The following is a 17,233-nucleotide window of genomic DNA, read 5'->3' on the forward strand; positions in this document are numbered from 1 at the left end:
GTTATTACCATAAGCGGGACGGGTCCTGAGCGTCCGCTCCACCTTTAAGCATGAGCAGGATGATCTGTGTGTTTTATATCGGGCGGAAAAGGAATCTTTGGTGCATTTATTTGTTAGGTGTAGGTTTGTGAAGTTGTTTTGGACGGATTTACAGAGTTTTGTTTGCAGGCAATTAAAGGTGTTTTTTAGATTGAAGGATTTTGACATTTTATTGTACTGTTTAGTAGAAAATTTGGAAAAAGAGCATTTATTTATAGTCAATTTATTAATCATTCTTGGTAAATTTCACATCCATAAATCCAAATGGTCTAATAATACTCCCCTTTTTAGTTCCTTTGAGGTGGAGCTGAAACACTATTTAAATTCTATTAAAAATGTGAGAAATAATAAAGCACGGAAAACATATGATATATGTAAAAAATACAATTTAATCATATAACTTACTTATTACCTCTGGCGGTTAACTGTTTATTTTTCTGTTTGTGTTTGTTCTCTTGTACCTAATTTGATCCTCTGATTGTATTTGTATTTGTAAATTCTTTATACATTTAATAAAAAATTATTTTAAAAAAAGAGCGTCCGCTCCACCTGCCTGTGCACGGAGCTCCTCTTCGGAGATAGTCGCTCATGTTTTAAAGGAAGTAGAGGCGGTCGACGGGGTTGCACGTCTCATTGTCGTAACATGTGTCACGCACGGTGTCTAAACACGAAGGTTGTATTTCTAGGTAGACGAAACGCGCTCTCGGGCAGCAGCTGCGCTGGAGTCTGATAGTTGTGTTGCAGGTGGTTTTAACACACTACACGCCCTGTTCTGTCACTGGTTTTTCATAAGGCGCTAGTCAGTCACATCCCCTGTGCACTTTCTTTCTTGATAAACGCTTTTTATAGCCAGCTTGTCCAGCTTTTAGAACAGCCCATCGTGCCAATTAAGCCAGCTTCAGGCTGCACACGCAGAGCACCACACTGCACCGGGCTGACGGAAAAAAAACCCCAGAAAAGCAGCATTTGGGGGGGTCGGCGCATGTGAGAGATTTTCAGTGGGCCGTGAAACACTGTTCTACAGCTTTAGAGCTGAAGAGCAACGTAGCAAAAAAAAATCACAGGAAGTTCATCGCTTCCTGTGTACGTGTGCCTTTTTTTTAATGGAAACGGCGAGGTTGGGTCTGGAAACCTCAAGCTCTGGTAGTCACAGGCGAGATTTCGTTTTGAAATTTCTGTTCGTTATTTTGTCGCCCAGGTAGGCGGCAAGCCGGGCGGAGCCGTGCCAGCAGCAGGTGTCTGCTGAATTATTCATGCCCAGGTCGGGCTGGGGGCCGGAGTCAGGTGTGCGCTGCATATTCATGAGCATGTTAATGAGCAGGTGGGTGTCTGGGGCAGCGCGGCAGGGAGTGCAGAGTCAGTGAAGCTGGTCAGTTTGCTCGGAGCTCTGCTTTTTTTTACCCCAGTCAGTTTTCGGCTTTCCCAGAGCCCCATGTCCTCGCCTGCGCCGGTTCGGTATTTCTCGGAGTCGGAGGTGTCCCAGCACCGCTCCCCCAACTCCTGTTGGGTGCTGTTGGCCAACAGGGTCTACGATGTGACTGGTTTCCTCAGAAGGCACCCGGGCGGGGAAGCTCTGATTTTAAGCCGAGCGGGGACCGATGTCAGCCGACAGATGGAAGGACCTCCTCACCGGCACTCGGAAAACGCCAGGCGGTGGATGGAGCAGTATTACATCGGGGAGCTGCGGAAAGACCCTGGGGGCACGCAGGTACGCAAGCCACCAGCTGTTAATTTCATCAGCTCTTTCGGTCTAGAGGGCGTTTATTTAATTAGCGTTCTTTGTAAGGTCCCCTTGTTTATGTTAGGTATCCGGATCTTCCTCAAATTTACCATAACTTCGTAATAAAACGTTTAATCAAATCGGGAAGTCTTGAGACCAGGCTGCAGCGCCAGACAAGTCAGAGCCGACGATATCGAAACGCCGCTGCAGCTCCTTGAAACTCTCAAATTTTAACGGAATTTGGACAGACTTTTTTTTAAATTTATTTTTTTGACGCCGGTGCCAGCAACCTCCTGTCCAGATGAACTTTGTATGAAAAAGGCAAACCGGGCACGTTAGTTCCCACACCCACGCCGCAACTAACAGCCAAATAACCCATCTGCCAAAACGGAGAGCAAGCAGAGCCAGCCCCCCTCTCTGTCGCCTGCAGGTGCGATGTGGTTAGCAAACCCTGCACAAAAAGTGGCGGTTTTCAACACCACCGCATGGTCAGGGGTCTGGGAGAGCTCCCGGGTGTGAGTTTCCCGGCCGCCGGCAGCTCGGCCATGGTCCGGCACAAATGGTTTACTTTCTCCGCTGCCGAGAGTCGCTGGCAGGGGAACAGGCCAGTGTGTCTGGGCGTGTCCTACCTGCGCAACTCGTATCGCAGGTACGCGAAACAGGATAATAACTAGGAAATAGTCTGAGCTGAGCGGCTCTGGGAAGCTCTAACCAATACGCAAGGTCTTCAAGGCAACAGCGCTTGACTTAAAAACAAAACGCATGCCCGTGTGATCTCCCTCATTGGACATTACAGAATGTGTTTTAACGTATCGTATTCGTGTGCCTTTTATTTGCAGTATAGTGTAGATAGCGCCTGTTTTGTAACTGCTTGGATTGCTCTATCGGCGTTGCGTTATTAAAGCCAAAAATGTAGCAAATGAACAGTGACTGATAGCAGCCTCTAGTTAAAGCATTCATTTTCTGAAATGTGAATGCTGTTAAAATGATCAAAATGCTCAGCCGTGATGACTATCTTAGCACAATGGTTCATGTGGCATGGATCAATATGTTGCTTAAGCAGGGAGACTTAACATGCTTTCTAGATATGCTGGTTGTGTGAAACCTGTAGGACTCTAGGACCAGGTGTGCAGAACTCTGGACATGGTCACAGCACCTTTTACTGAGGGAGAAACATAGCAATTTTCTTTAGCCAAATAGAGTGATCTAAATATCCATCTACAGGTCAACGGTGCCAGTACTCCTCTCCCCTTTACTCAGTGAAAGACACCAGTAGAATGTATTTGCATGCCTGTGAGCATTAACTGTCGATCCAGTAGTAGCGTTGCGCTTGTGAAATTGCAGTAGGAATGCACAGTATGAGTAGTGTTGTCCAGTCTTGGTTCTGGAGAGCTCGTCTGCATGGTTTCATTCCAGCTCGGATCTGAAGCTAAATCGACGTATTGGCTAAATTGGACAAAATTAACAACTGCACTCTTTAAAAGCTTTATGTAGACGTGATGCAAGGTTTTCATGTATCTCTGTGAATCTCGGCCCCCGATGAGGACATAACGTGCATTTGAATCTCCAGTGCGTCACTGGAATTGAAAGGGAGAAATGCTCAGATTTCTTTAGCAACGTTTGATATTGAATCATGCTATGCTGAGCAGGCTGAAGATAAGCCCAGCTTTGATTTCTAGGCATTGTGTTGAGTTACCATTAGTGACGGTTTCTATGAATGACCTGCCTACACAAACCTTGTTTGAGCCTAGTTTTGGGAGAGGTCAGTCTTTCTGTGGCATTTTTAGAACAAAGTGGTCCTGTTATCGATGGACAAACCAATTTACTTGATCTGCGTTTTGTGTCCTGAGTAGGGGAGGACTAGCTCCGTCATTCTGAAGACCGTATCTGAATTACTGTTTAGATACTTTTAAGGCTTTAAATGATTGCCTACGTTACCACCCCAACTAAAAACCCATGTTTTCAACATACAGTATTCTCATCTTTACAGAGTGGTATGTTAGAAATGCTTTTATCATGAAACCTCATTTGATCCTCCTGCTCCTTAACTTAGTCAAACATTAATCGACCAATTTTTGCTGTGTCCTTTCATTCATAACAGCTGCATTAATATCTTCGGTAGCTTCTTTACCAAAGTAAGCACAGTTTATTTTTACAGATGTTAGCTAAATTCTTCAAATGTGTAAAAGGCTTTTTTTCTCTTTTTTTTTTTGTCATGTTAAATTGGGATAACTGGGCTAGTCTCATCCCTGATTCCTTCTGCTATAGATTTAGTTCTGCATCACAACAGTCTTGGCTTTATTTTGACTGTTTGAGCTCTTCTTGTTTTGAAGTGTTAGATTCACACTAGACCCCCTTGAGAAAGAAACTGGCGGGTGGTTATGGGAGGTGTGGAAAGATGAGATCTTTTCCCTGGACCAGTCCACATTGATAGAAATCGCTGCTCGAAAGTGTCATCCGCTGTGCTCTCCTCTGCCAAAACCATCCTCCGCCAGGCTACCATCATTCTCAGTCTTGTGTTTATTTCCTACAAAATACTTCTTGCAGATATCCTGCCTTCATGCAGCTATCTTCAAAATGAACTACGGTAATGTTGAATATCAGAGGCTATCATTAAGATGACTTGGTAAGGGGTGATTTTGGTGTAGCTGTTTGTAAGTAGGCCATGTACTCAGGCCAGTGTCATCAGATAAACCTTTGGACTGTGCACTTTCCTGGAGTTTGGCACATTTTGGCCATTCTGGTCAGTATATGTCATGGTTTTTAATCTGTGGAAATTAATAATCAGACCTTGTATCAATTTGTGGAAAACATTATTTCAGTTATTGGTATACTGTTCTTGACATTTTTGCTGGTGGAACTAGCATAAACCACATTCATATAATATCGTTTTGTGACCTCCTAGAGGACTTTCAACACAGTAGACTCTATTTCCTCAGTGTGTGAGACAGTATTTCACTGGATTGGCATTGTTTCACTTCTTAACACTGCCCCGGCAACTTTTCCTGCTGGTCTGGATAACCTTTTAATGTGTCTGACATAAATAAGCAAATGTCACCTTCAGATAACTGTGCCTTTTAAAGCACCAGCCTGCCCTGCTGGTGTATTCAGGCCTAGGTTAAAACTCATTAAAGAATGCTTTATCAAAATTTACCTTCCATTAATTTACACATTAATGCAGTATCAGTGTGCAAATGGCACCATGTGCCGTTAAACACAACTACTTTTATGGCTGACTTCTAAAAATGTATTTTTTTTCTGCAATGTATTTTGAATCATTTTTGGCTAATTTCCCCTTCCCCATTTGCAGAAGCTGCAGTAGCTGATGTATTTAAATTTTGAGGGCCTAGTTAGTGGACAGCCAGTTTCTCTTTCAGAGCAGTAGATTTTTGTAGGGCCTGCATCAATTTAATTGTCTGAACTCCTCCTGTGTCTTTTCAGAAACTCTTAGCTTATTGTCCCCTTGTAATGCAGATTCCTGTGAAGAATTTAGTGTCTTTTTATCTGCTTGTCCTTCAGGTCCTGCTACTATTCTGTTAAAAGTTTAGACTGTTAGTAGGTGTTAGGCCAATGTGTTGCACAACAGACAAGAGAAAGAAGCACACCTCACTTATTGTTTCCCCACATTTTCTGAACAAAATAAAGTATTTCGTACTGCAGTGAGTGTATTTGGCTGAGAATGTATTGGGCAGTGAATTAAGTGAAAAGGAAATTTTTACTACTGTTTCAAAACTGCACTTTCCCCAACCCTTTTTAATAAAACTCCTTCAACTACAGTTATTTGTTTAAAACCTTTAAATGGTTTTGAGCTCTTGAGCAGGGGATATCTTCTATTTTTTTTGTAAAATTTTGTAGATCACTTGAGATCTAGAACTTCTCAAGAGCTGAAAAGGAAAAGCAGCTCTTTTAAAGCAGAAATGAGCACAGTCAAGTAACTGAGGGCTGAGCTGTAATATAAGTAAAAAAAAGTCTGAGAGTAGAGACCACAACTAGGGATGTAGAATCCTTGGAGAAGAAGGCCTGGGGCCGTTGACCTTTTCTCAACAAAAGGAGAACCGGTTTTGCTAAAGGCTAGAAAATCAATCTCTCTGTGGCCATGAGGCTGGGCTGTGACCTGTCTCCACTGTGGCTGAACCTGTCTGCCCACATGGCAGCTGGTTCAATCTGGTTCACGCCCATCTGCCGACCTGAGTAACCAGTTGGCGTTGCTTGGAGAGTGTGCCTGCTGTCACTCACTATGTTTGAGTAACTGCAGCTTTCTTAACACCCCTGCATAACTTGAACACCAGGCCTGCCTTGCCTGATGTGTAGTGTGTGAAGATCATTTAGGGCAGGGCTGGCCTGACTCCGTGTGTCCAGAGACCCTCATTGACCTAACTGGCCTGGACATTTGATTAACTGCACAAGTAACACTCCTGTCCGGGCCTGAAATAAAAGGTTTACAGCTCTCATTCTTGAATTAATCTATTCTTATATATCAACTGAAAGTCCTGGGAAAATATTGTTCACTTAAGTCAGTTAGGTTAGTAATTTTTCTAATTTGGAACACAAATGTGAGGTTTAACTGTGCTTCTAAATAGAATAACATGACAGCTGGCGCAGAGTCAAAATGGGAAATTCAATCAATAGGTAGTATCACCCACATTTAAAGGTCTAAAAATGTGAAAGTTTAGTTCAAGACATTGGGAGTTCAGTGATGCAGAGCTGAATGGAAGCAGGAGGAGACAATGTGCTTGGATTTGGCATTGAGGTGCACAGGTGCTCTGGCAGCTGAACGAGGTTTCTCTTTTTCCTCCATGGTGAAGTAATGCTTGAAAGTCTCATGTCCTTGTGTTCTAGTGGTGACATAATGAGCTCATATTCAGTTTGTGACATAACAGTTGTAAAAGTGTCTACACTGTGGGCTGATCCATCATGCAATCTGGCTGGCTGTCACTTTGGGAAATGAGATCATGTCAGGCTTTCCTAGCTCTTTCAGAGACTCATGTCTCCATACTGCGTCAGAATGGCTATGTCACTGAAGCACGTCTCCGAAGGGTGCTTTAGGACTTGTTTGTTCCTACGCAACATCTTCATGGTGGCGTAGGTGTTAAAAGGCCTGTTGCCAAGAGCTTCACAGTTTAATGCCTGGTTCAGCCCCTGTTCCTGTGTTTTTACCCTAGAGGCTTTACTGAGCCTCACTTTACATCGGGCTTCTTGTGAGACCTTGAGCTGGGCTTCTGTTGTTTGTGTGGTTGTGCAGAGGCAGCTCCAGGTTCTCCGAGTTGATTAACATGCCTGCTAAAAGACTATTGAACCTGCAGCAGTGAAAATGTTTAGTTTCTCCTCCATTTCCGTTTTCTAACAGACCCTACTGTGCTAGTCATCTTTTGTATCAGTTTTGGCCGCTAATGCCTAGTGGAGATGTAGGCCTCATTCTGGCAGGTATCCTTGCTAGTATACACATGCACTTGATTGAAATAAAGCCCTTGCCCTTTTTCACAAGAATAGTCCACCTAGCTGTCCAGCCGTCACTCAATATTGGGTGTTTGTACTGTGGATACATGGCAAATATTGAAGAAAACCTTGATAGGTGGAGCCAGTTCTGTTGGATGCTTTGTTATTATTGGTTTCTAAACTTTCAGATGGATTCTTGTCTAGAACCTTAGCCTATGTGGCAGCTAACCGTGCTGTATGCTGTGGAGATAAATTTATTAGTTGCACATAAATATCACTAAATGCTGCCGTCGATCACTCATACCCCAGCATTAAGTAGCATAGTAGGCTAACCTCTTACCTTTGAATATACAAATAAGGTTCTCCTTATTTGCATTTCTTATAGCATCAAAGGAAGTCTTGATGAGAAAGTTATTTTATAATCTTTTTTTCTTGTCCTTTTTTAATGTAAAGCTCTTGACTTGATGCTTTGGGTTACAAGAAATGACCAACCCATAAACTGATATTCGTGATCAGCTGAAGTTGCATAATGTTTTACCCCATACTTTGTCACTGATTTCAAACACATCTGCAGGTAACACTAAGGAAGACGGATACTGTATGTAAATGCTGTTGGGGGTTTAGCTTATATGTGTTTAAATATTGCACCTTTGTTGTCAAGGTATCCTGGGCATCACACCTCACAAACCGCAAAGAGGATCAACAACAAAGAAATAGTACTAAAATAAAAATAGTTATAAATGCATATCTTTAACATTCCCTTATAAAACCAGGAAGATTGTGTTTTTCTAATGGAGGAGGCCAAAGAAAACGTCTCTTTTAAGTTGTGCTGTAGAATTACAGAAGAGATCTGTGTGAGGACTGGAAACAGTAAAACACATTCCTGCGTGATATAAAATGAAACAAAACCTAATTTTAAAAATTAAGACCTAATTTTTGTTAAAAGTTGATTATATATCATTTATTTTGCTACGCTTACCAGACATTCGGCAAACAGTTTTTTAAAAGGGTCCCAGTTTGTTCTGCAAATCCTCTCCATTTTAAAGAGAAGAGACTCCTATTCCTAAATGGAAAATTAATTTGCTGAGGATCCCTTCATCCTAGTTTTCTTGTTGAGCTGGAAGTCAGGATTTGTGTCCATGTCAGTTTATTTTGAAGACCACAATTTATATTACATGATGCGATCTCTGTTCCCGGTCGAAGAGATTAGACTATACTGTACAATACAGCAGTGTTTTGTTCCTTCAAGATCAAACAGTGCTCATTTCCTGAAAATGCGCCCTGACTTCCTGTATTTGGTTTTTTTTAATGGTCACGTCGAAGGGGGCTGCTTCAACAAACAGAGCGAATAAGACCCATAATCTCATGAGTTCTCCGGATCAGTCCTTGCTTGTAGCTTGATCTGGTCAGATCTCAGAAACTAAGCAAAGCTAAACCTGGTCAGCACTGAGATGAGACAACATTGCAAAATATCCCTTTTAAGTGGGGTCTTCCTTTGTCTTGACATTCTGTAAAATTGTTTCAGTGGCAGGATTTTAAACTTATTCAAGTTTGTGCCATTTTTTAAGACGTGATAAAATAAGTGTCTGCAAGTGAAGTGCAGTGAATTATTGCATCAAATTATTAAAATCATTAGAGTTCATGTAACTACTCCAAAGGCCTATAGTAAAGATTTTACAAGTTCCTAGTTGTTGTTTACAAACAATTTCACTGGGTACAGCTCATAGTGGGATAGAGAAATCATTTAAATAAACAGCAGTGAGCAAATAAGACCTCTGAACCACCCCAGTGTTGTGTACTTTACAGATGTTACCCTGAAAGAAAGGCCTGCAGAAATACTCCCTTCAAATGATGGTACAAAAGAAAACATTCCCTGCAAAAGCAGCATGGCAAACTTCATTTTCATTTAATTTATGTATTTACACATTTCACTGAAGCTTAATGGAGTGGAAAAATGGACTCTTTGGTAGCAAGTAGTTTTAACTGATCCAAGATTCTCATCCTGGTGTTTCTTGAATGAAGATATTGGCATAAACGACATGGCAGGGAAGCTTGTTATGGAGCATAGACTCCCACAATCCTTTGGGTAAGGAAGTACTTCCTGCTCTGGGGTTTAAGCGCACTTTCATGTGATTTCCATGACTTCTGTCATACCATGGTTGTCACATGACAGGCCAGCTGTAAGCAGTGCAGTTTTCAGTGTTACAATTTCCCATAATTACCAAGAGATTGATTTCAATTTAATTACAATATGGATTCAAACCAGTTTGATCCAAATGGAAGCCTAAGGCCTTCCATTCATATGGCTTCGTCAGCTTCATATTTAGTCTAAGTTGTCCGTTTTCCTACTACAGCCGGTAGTAGTCACTTGGAAATATGTCAGGGTGGATAATGGTAGCTTCAGTGTCATTCTTTTACCTGCTAAACCAATATAAAACAAATCTCTTAGAGGTTTTTTACTCCTTTCCTCCTCAGGCAGTTTTAATATATGGGCTACACAGCCAATCCAGATATCTGATCTGATGAGTACAGTGGGCTGGACAGCTGTCTCACACCCTTTAAAACAATAAAGCAGTTCTGCTTCCACCAGTGGAGTGTTATCAGGTCAGGATAGAAGGGCTGCTGTGCTTTTAATAGGTAACGCATTGCTGTGCTGAGGGCTTTTCTGGGCTCATTAGTTTTGACTATATGGGTTGATTAGCTATGCTGTGGTGTTTGTTAATTCATAGCTCTAAATGGAGTAACAGCTTGAGTGACACGCTGCTTAAGAAAGGTCTTGTGGGTGCTCTTCCAGCTTGGTGCATAAAATAATTCTGTGTGGTGCAGGTAGTATGAAACCACTCGATGCTCTCATGACCAAACTTTTTTTTGTTCAGGAACAAGTAATAGGTTTATTCCATGCTGAAAAGAGAAGAACGAAAACGCAACGTTTCGGCCGTGGAGCCTTCTTCATTCAGCTTCTGTAAATGGAATATCTGCCACTGTGAACTCTGGTGTGTTGATCCCGTTTAATAATAGTAGTGTTGCTTTATAATTATTATACGTTGCATTTTAATTTGGTTTGCGCTTCTCCACAATGGCTTAGTCTCTCATCTGGGAGGCATTAATGTACTGCCCTTGATGTGCGCCCGGTCCTCTGTGGACACGGTCATCAGCAGGGACTGGTCCGATAAATTCACATGTGCTCTCGGCGCCGGCGGTGCGTTCAAAGATCCACAGAGCGTCTTGGCAGTTGCTCAGTTACAGGTACAGGGCTCGTTTCCCGACGGGCTGCAGGGAAAGTGCTCCAGGGAGGCCCAGCGGGGTTCGGTGACGGGCTGTTATTGACGTCGACTGGGGACCTTGGGGAAATGCAGCTTGCTAGTGTTGCAGGCAGCCATCCTGCGAGATTAGAGAGCCCTGAATTTTTGTGTGGGGTATCCCACTGGGGCAGTGAACCCAGAACTCGGGACTTTGTTAGATTCCACAGAGAAGAACAGAAGAGAAGCTTGGTATTGGTGAGATCATTGGAATAGCGCAAGCAGCGCCTGTCGGAGCGGCCTGTTGTTAAGGAGCTGTGTGTACAGCAGAGGGAATGATGGTGTTAGCTGACTTCTGTTTAATTCCTGGTCATTGAAAACCATGTTGTTCTCATAAGGTTGATCAATGTAAGGAGCTTACATGAAAGTAAGCGTGTGTGCCTAGCAATCACGAATATTGTTAGTGAAAATGCCCTTGTTTGAAGGTTTTCAACATGTAGTAACATGTAATTCTTGTGTGATCTTAAGAAAATTATGATTAGGCTGTGCAATTGTCTGCCCAAAAAGATTGTTTTATTACACTAATAAAGCATTAGTCAGCAGATGTTAAAACATTGAGTACTCAAATTAAAGATGCTAAGTATGCTAACTCATCAAAATAAGTTCTTTTTAAATAATTCGTTCCTTTTGTTGCATGAAAAGCAAAGGGCTGCTTCATCCTAATGTCCATCTTAATATTTAAATTATTTTTTAAATGTGGCTTTGGTGAGAGCTCATCATTTCAGGTCCAGTGTAATTTCGAGAGGCCTATGCTAGGAAAACACAGCTCTCATTGTAAGTTAATTCCTCTTTCAAAGGAGCTATTTCAGAAGAGTCAACAATAAAAATCCTCAATATATATCCAGAATGTGCTGGATGCTCAAAAGGGCATAACCAATGATCTGCTGGCTGGAGTTTACTTCGGCGTTGTACAACTATACCATGAAGCTGCAGATTTCTGTGTGTGAAATGCTGTGCTGGAAGTGGCACTTCAAGGCAGGGAGAAATAAAGGCTGCTGAAAATGTGTATCGGAGATGATCAGATCTTTTAATTCTTTGACTTTTGCAAGAGGAATTTATGGGTCTCTGTGTGTGAAGTTTTTCTGTAACGTTTTTCAAAAGAGTATCTTACATAGGTTGGGAGCTGAGTGGATTTGAAAGAATGGGCACATTTTCAGGGTAGGAATTCTGGGAATGCTGAACAATTCCGAAGGAGGGACAGAGAGAAAGAGCCTTTTCATTCTAGTGATCCTCACATTTCTGTCCCACTGTCCCAGTCGAGTTTGTCTGAACTCATTGTGAGCTATTGGTTTGACTTTGTACAGAATGATCTTCAAATGGAGCATAAGACCTGCTCCTTTTGTCCATAATTGCTGTTATTTGCTGTAATTGGATTATATGTTGTTCAATTATCCAAATTGTTGTAATTAACAGTCAACCTCACATACACTACAGCTGTTTTTGAGATTTAAAAAATAATTGAACAATTCTATCCTCTCATTTTCCGTACTTGCATAAAGTAAGCTGATTTCTCATTTCTGGTTATGAATTCTGTAAAGTACTCTTGATTTTGTTTTTGTTGTAAAAACCTGATTTATGTTTTTCATATTTTTGTATAACAGTGCTGGAAGTGTTCTGACCCACTCATCTTCAAGTCTGTATTTTAACATCACTGGAAACAGAGCTCCGTGCAAGAGGTTCAATAATTTTATTGATGCATAGTAAACGCACAACCTGATGTATCGTCGCAAATAGTTTATAAGCAGAGCTATCTCCCAAAATAAAAACAGTGCCAGAAAAGTATTTAAAATTTTAGTTTTTGCAAAACCATTTGAGTAAGTAAAAAGAAAACAGCATTTAAAGGAGTCCCATTGAGAAGGCTGGAGATGTACACTTCGGTTAATCCTCAGTTATGCTGGTTAATGTGTAATTGCATTGTGCAGAGGGAAGAAAAAGTGTTTTATAGCATTGCTCTCAAATGAGGTGATGTTTGTGTAGCTTGCAGGATTTCAATGTCTTGCTCTGATGAGCAGAGGTGCTCCAGCACCTCACTGTCTTAAACACCTACTAGTCTTGAACTGCACAAGTGCCTCCACAAACTCATAGGCTTTCTTTCCATCGTAACCATGGTCCTTAGTTAATAATTCAACTGCGAAATTCGCCATTGCTGTTCCTCTAATACGGGAGCAATTCATTAAAGTCCTGAAATAGGAAAAGGATCCCAAGGTGCCCTTCAGGTGTTCCAGGACAGGAAGCGCCGACTTCAGAATATCGGAGGCCATGTTGCATAGGCTATTAATATCAATATGTAAATCTCCTAGTGTCTTGTTGAACCCCATAAGACCTGTATATGAAATCCCATTTTGTGATTTATTTTTAACCCATCATCAGTTTAACTCAGAAAGTGTTTAAACTTTGAAACTATAGAGCTTTGCAACTTGACACTGAATGCAAAATAAAATGGACGTTGATATCAAATGCAGAATTGAACTGCTGACTAGAAGCTGAAGTTGCCTAATTCAGTGTGAGGTGAATACACACAACACTTTTCACGGCTTTTAGTTTTTATCACCTGGGCTTCAGATCTTCTGTCTGCAACATTAAAATATTGGCTTGAGAATTTTAATCAGGCTAGACTTTTTACAGACACCTGCTGTCTTAAAGTCAGGTCCTACAGCACAGGAATTGATAAGAAATATATTTTACAGTGCCTGTACTTGAAAATTTCTTGTCTGTATACTGTCAGAGGCTGCACGTTTTTGTGAATGGTGGATGAGGTGATGCTTTGGTCTTGGTGTCAGTCTTGTGCTTGTGCCCGCAGAGTGCTGCTCAAGTTTGGTTGGGTTATGTGGTACTTGGCCTTGACAGTATTCAACTGGCAGCAGCAACTGGGCAAAAGAGAGTAAAATTAATCAAATTCAACTCGCAGGCTGTACAAGTTTCTATAGCCTATAGTAATGCTGCTCATGCTAGTTCAGATTGGACTGGAGACTGGAGTAATGACTGAGCAGCTGACAAAGGTCTTGACAAGGGATGGGTGACCTTGGCATCCTTTACTGCCTCTAGCTGTCAGGCTTTGTATCTGTCACTTTTCTCTGAGGATGCTAACACTCTGCAAAGTCTACATGTCTGGAGCTGATGCAAGATAGTCAGGGTGTTAAAGATTAATTATTTTCGCCCTTGTTTGCACTGTGTGCTTGAGTGCTTGTTTTTGCAAACTTGGAATGTGTGTTCAGGACTTGCAGAAGTAGATACCTAGCTTTGATTAGGCGAGACCTACTTGTTAGGCCAAACCCAGAGCAAATGCTTCTTGCAAAATTATACATACACTGCACGAAATATTGGAGGCATGCTTATATTGCAAGTCTTTATGCTGAGACTGGAATACTCTAGATAATAGGTCTGGGTTTTACTATTAGTCTTTGTCAAAAGATCTAAAAATCTGCACAGACGTACAACTACATTGAACCATGAGCTCATGTGTGGAGCTGCTGAGGTACATTTTATAAAACTCCAAGAGAAGACTTGACTGGAGTCTTCACAGTTTTAAGTGATGTATATCTAGTCACTGATGACATCTTACCTTTCTCTCTGCACTGATTTACTGTGCCCTGAGCTCTGTAGCCCATCTTTCTGTTGAATTTATTGACTTTTATCGCAAATGATTTTCTAATGTTATTCCACTCACTTTCTTGGGTGAAAGAAATCTGGAATTTAGTAATTGGATCAACAGAATTAAAAGTGAGTTGGTTTATAGTCCAGTATTTTCCCATTTCTTTACGCAAGCATTCAGAATGCTTTCAAGAATGGCCGCACCTTGCCCGGTCTCTGAAGCACTGTTAGGGTTTGGGTTCGCTCTGATCGCTTCATGTATATAGTTATGTTTATTCTAAATCACTTGTTAAACAACCTGTGGTAGTCTCTTAACCAGACCTTTCAAAGTGAGATGCTCATCTTACTAGATATCGTGATGAAAACCGTCGCAGTCTTTGAGGCAGGTGGCGTTAACGTGTGGATCAGTTTGCCAGTTTTGCTTACTTGGACCCTCTGGGGTGGGATCTCTAGGGCAGGAGCAAGGGCCTGATGTGAGCAAACTCTGACTGGGCCCAAGACTTGCTCTTAGTTTCGCTGTCCCCAGGATCTGCACTGTATCTCTACAGGTGATTTCCCTGGTCTTTGTGCAGGTGTTGGGATCAGATGATTTCCATGAATGGATTTGCATATTTATCCTGATGGGTTATTGAATGGAATTCATATGATTGCTTGAATCGCAGTAGGCCACGGAGGTGAGTGTTCCTGTTTGGGAGTCATGCGCGTTTTCCTGTGTTGAAAGAAAGAAATTTAAGTTTCTATTAGATATGGTTGGGGACTTGGAAGACTGTTTAGATTTGGGTGTGGTGGTGTTGAAAACCAGGCATGTCTGTTTGTACACAAGGAGGACATTGATCTGAAATCCAGAGTATTTGTTGTGGGCTGTGGCAGGCCTTAGTGCCGCATTGTAGTGGTTTATGCATGTGAAGCTTCAGATGCTCTCTAAGGTATGTTATCAGAATAAAGAAACTGTGGAAAGACCCGTGTCATGCCTAGGCCAGGAATGAGTCTGCTTTTTGGTCTTGCAGAACACCAGTGCAGCAGTGTGTGTATATTAAATTACACAAGCAATGCTTTCAATTAAGGCAGCTCTCATCTTTGAGGGGTAGATAACAGCTTATTTTACTCACTCGCCTTCCCAAGTGCCCAGAATGAAATTTCATTTAAAAAATAAAAAAGAGACAACTCTTTTAAGAGTTGTCAACTCAGTGGTTTAAGAGTGACAACTCAGTGGTTACCTTTGCTGGAATAAGGCTCTTCAGGATCTGAAAAGGATGGATAGCAAGTAAACTGGGATGCAGGGATCCAATGTGTTTTATAAGGTGCTGTCTCTACAGGATGGTGGCAACAGATGAGGAAACGTGATGGATCTGCTGCTTCTGCACCACATGAGCTTGTTCCTCCAAGCAGAGTAGGGTACCTGTCCACAGCAGACCTTTGAGTGTTCAGCAAATCAGTTTGCTTTGAAGGGAATTCACTTTTGCATTTGGGTTTGAACTGCTTTCTGACCTTCTCTCTAAGGAAGAAAGCATGCTGTGCTTTTCTTTTGTTTTAGTTAAACATGGTCATCATGATCCAGTGTTTGATAAGCAACAAGATGGTTGTAGCTAGAGAAAAAACCCTCCAAACTCACATTAGTTGTAGGTTCTGTTTTTCTAACATCCAATGCCACAGCCTGAGGTGCATTTTGTTAAATATTTACTTTCAAGGTGTTATTTGACAGAGGAAAATGTTTCCCTGAATAGGCTGCAGATTCCAGTTTGAATAAGCTGCATGGGTTTATATGAGCATTTAAACTGAAAAGGAAACAATTACAACTGACAAATGTTTTGTTTCTAAATTGCCATAATTTGGTTTTCACTGTGGTCAGGTGTGGGACTTATTCTAGCCAAAACTCTTGGATGAAGGTATTGTAATTTTGTACTTTATATATTGGGGAGGAAGGCCTGTTTTGATATAAATTGCATTTCAACATCAACATTTAACTACATTATTAATAATTAAACTTATGTCCGTTTCTGAAATGTACTGTTATGCATTTTCCAGGATGTTAGTTCACATCACTGTGAAATTTCGATGCTTTCAAGAGTCATCTCAGCTGCTAAACTATGAGTTCATCCATTTGCTAACTGCTTCATCCAATTCACAGGTACAGGGGAACTGGCACCACACCTGGCAAGCAGCAGGGCAAGGCAGGGTACATCCTGGACAGCACCCCAGTCCATCACAGTGACTATCTAAAAAAGACATGAATATTGTTCAGGTTCCATTTGGTGGTTACAGGTCAAAAGAGCCGCAATACCAGTGTTTTTGTCAGTCACCGCCAAGAAAGCTCAGTGCCTGGCATTTTTGGAAGTGATCAGAACACACTGGGTTAGTTGTTCACGGTCCCTCTAAACTAGCTGGTAGCACTTGTGTACTGTGTCAAACCCTTCATTCTGTAACTGGTTTCAGTGGAACTAGGATGAAATAATGACATGACCTGCTTTTTATCACACTGCCATTCTTTTCTTTTGGACATGAATCACTTCAGATGCAGGTCTGTGCCCTTTTCTTTCTCACTTTCTCAGTGCTTTGATGCGTTGCTCTCCTCCTTTTGACCCACAAAGTCAAGTCGATGGGCATGTTTGAGCTTTGCCCACTGTCCTAAAGCCTGGCTATAGGTTCTCAGTGTGCCCAAGGTGTGGAAACAGTTTGATTTCATGCCCTATGTGATGAATGCCATAATTTTAAAGGCTCTTCCGTTTCCAATGATAGTATTGACTATGGCAGATCATGGCCACATCAGTGCAACTTAAAGAGATGTCGGGGTGTATGGAGTTGTTTCAGCAAATGTTCAAGAATTTCTCTGTATAAAGTTGTACTACTTTAGCTCTTACTGTTTTGTGTTGCCTAAGCCAGAGTATCTACTTCAGCAACATGATTGGGCCAGTTGTTCCTCACTCACACATCTTTCCCTGACAATAGATTGGGAAAAATATAGCATTATTAGTAGCATAGATTTAAGAAGAATCGGTATGTAAGGTCATTAACCATCAAATGAGAGGATGCATTGTTTCATTTGGGGCATCTTGTTTGAACTGAAATGCAGGGGGAACAGTGATGAGCAGATGTAAGATAATCTAATATTTAATCTTGGTTCTTCTTGATGTTGACAAGTCCGGATTTA

The 17,233-nt window shown here is 41.5% G+C and overlaps 1 protein-coding gene across 1 annotated transcript in view; it reads left to right on the plus strand.

Moving 5' to 3' along the window:
- The first annotated feature begins 1,130 nt into the window (after window positions 1–1,130).
- The window catches only part of fa2h (fatty acid 2-hydroxylase), a 41,586-nt gene continuing 25,483 nt past the window's right edge, over window positions 1,131–17,233 (plus strand). Inside the window, exon 1 of the mRNA XM_088938647.1 lies at window positions 1,131–1,747. Within this exon, the coding sequence (XP_088794773.1) occupies window positions 1,472–1,747 (276 nt within the window). The 5' untranslated portion in view covers window positions 1,131–1,471. The remainder of the gene's footprint in view (window positions 1,748–17,233) is intronic.

Source organism: Atractosteus spatula, chromosome 21 (genome assembly GCF_055471065.1).
Source record: "Atractosteus spatula isolate fAtrSpa1 chromosome 21, fAtrSpa1.hap1, whole genome shotgun sequence".
NCBI lineage: Eukaryota > Metazoa > Chordata > Actinopteri > Semionotiformes > Lepisosteidae > Atractosteus > Atractosteus spatula.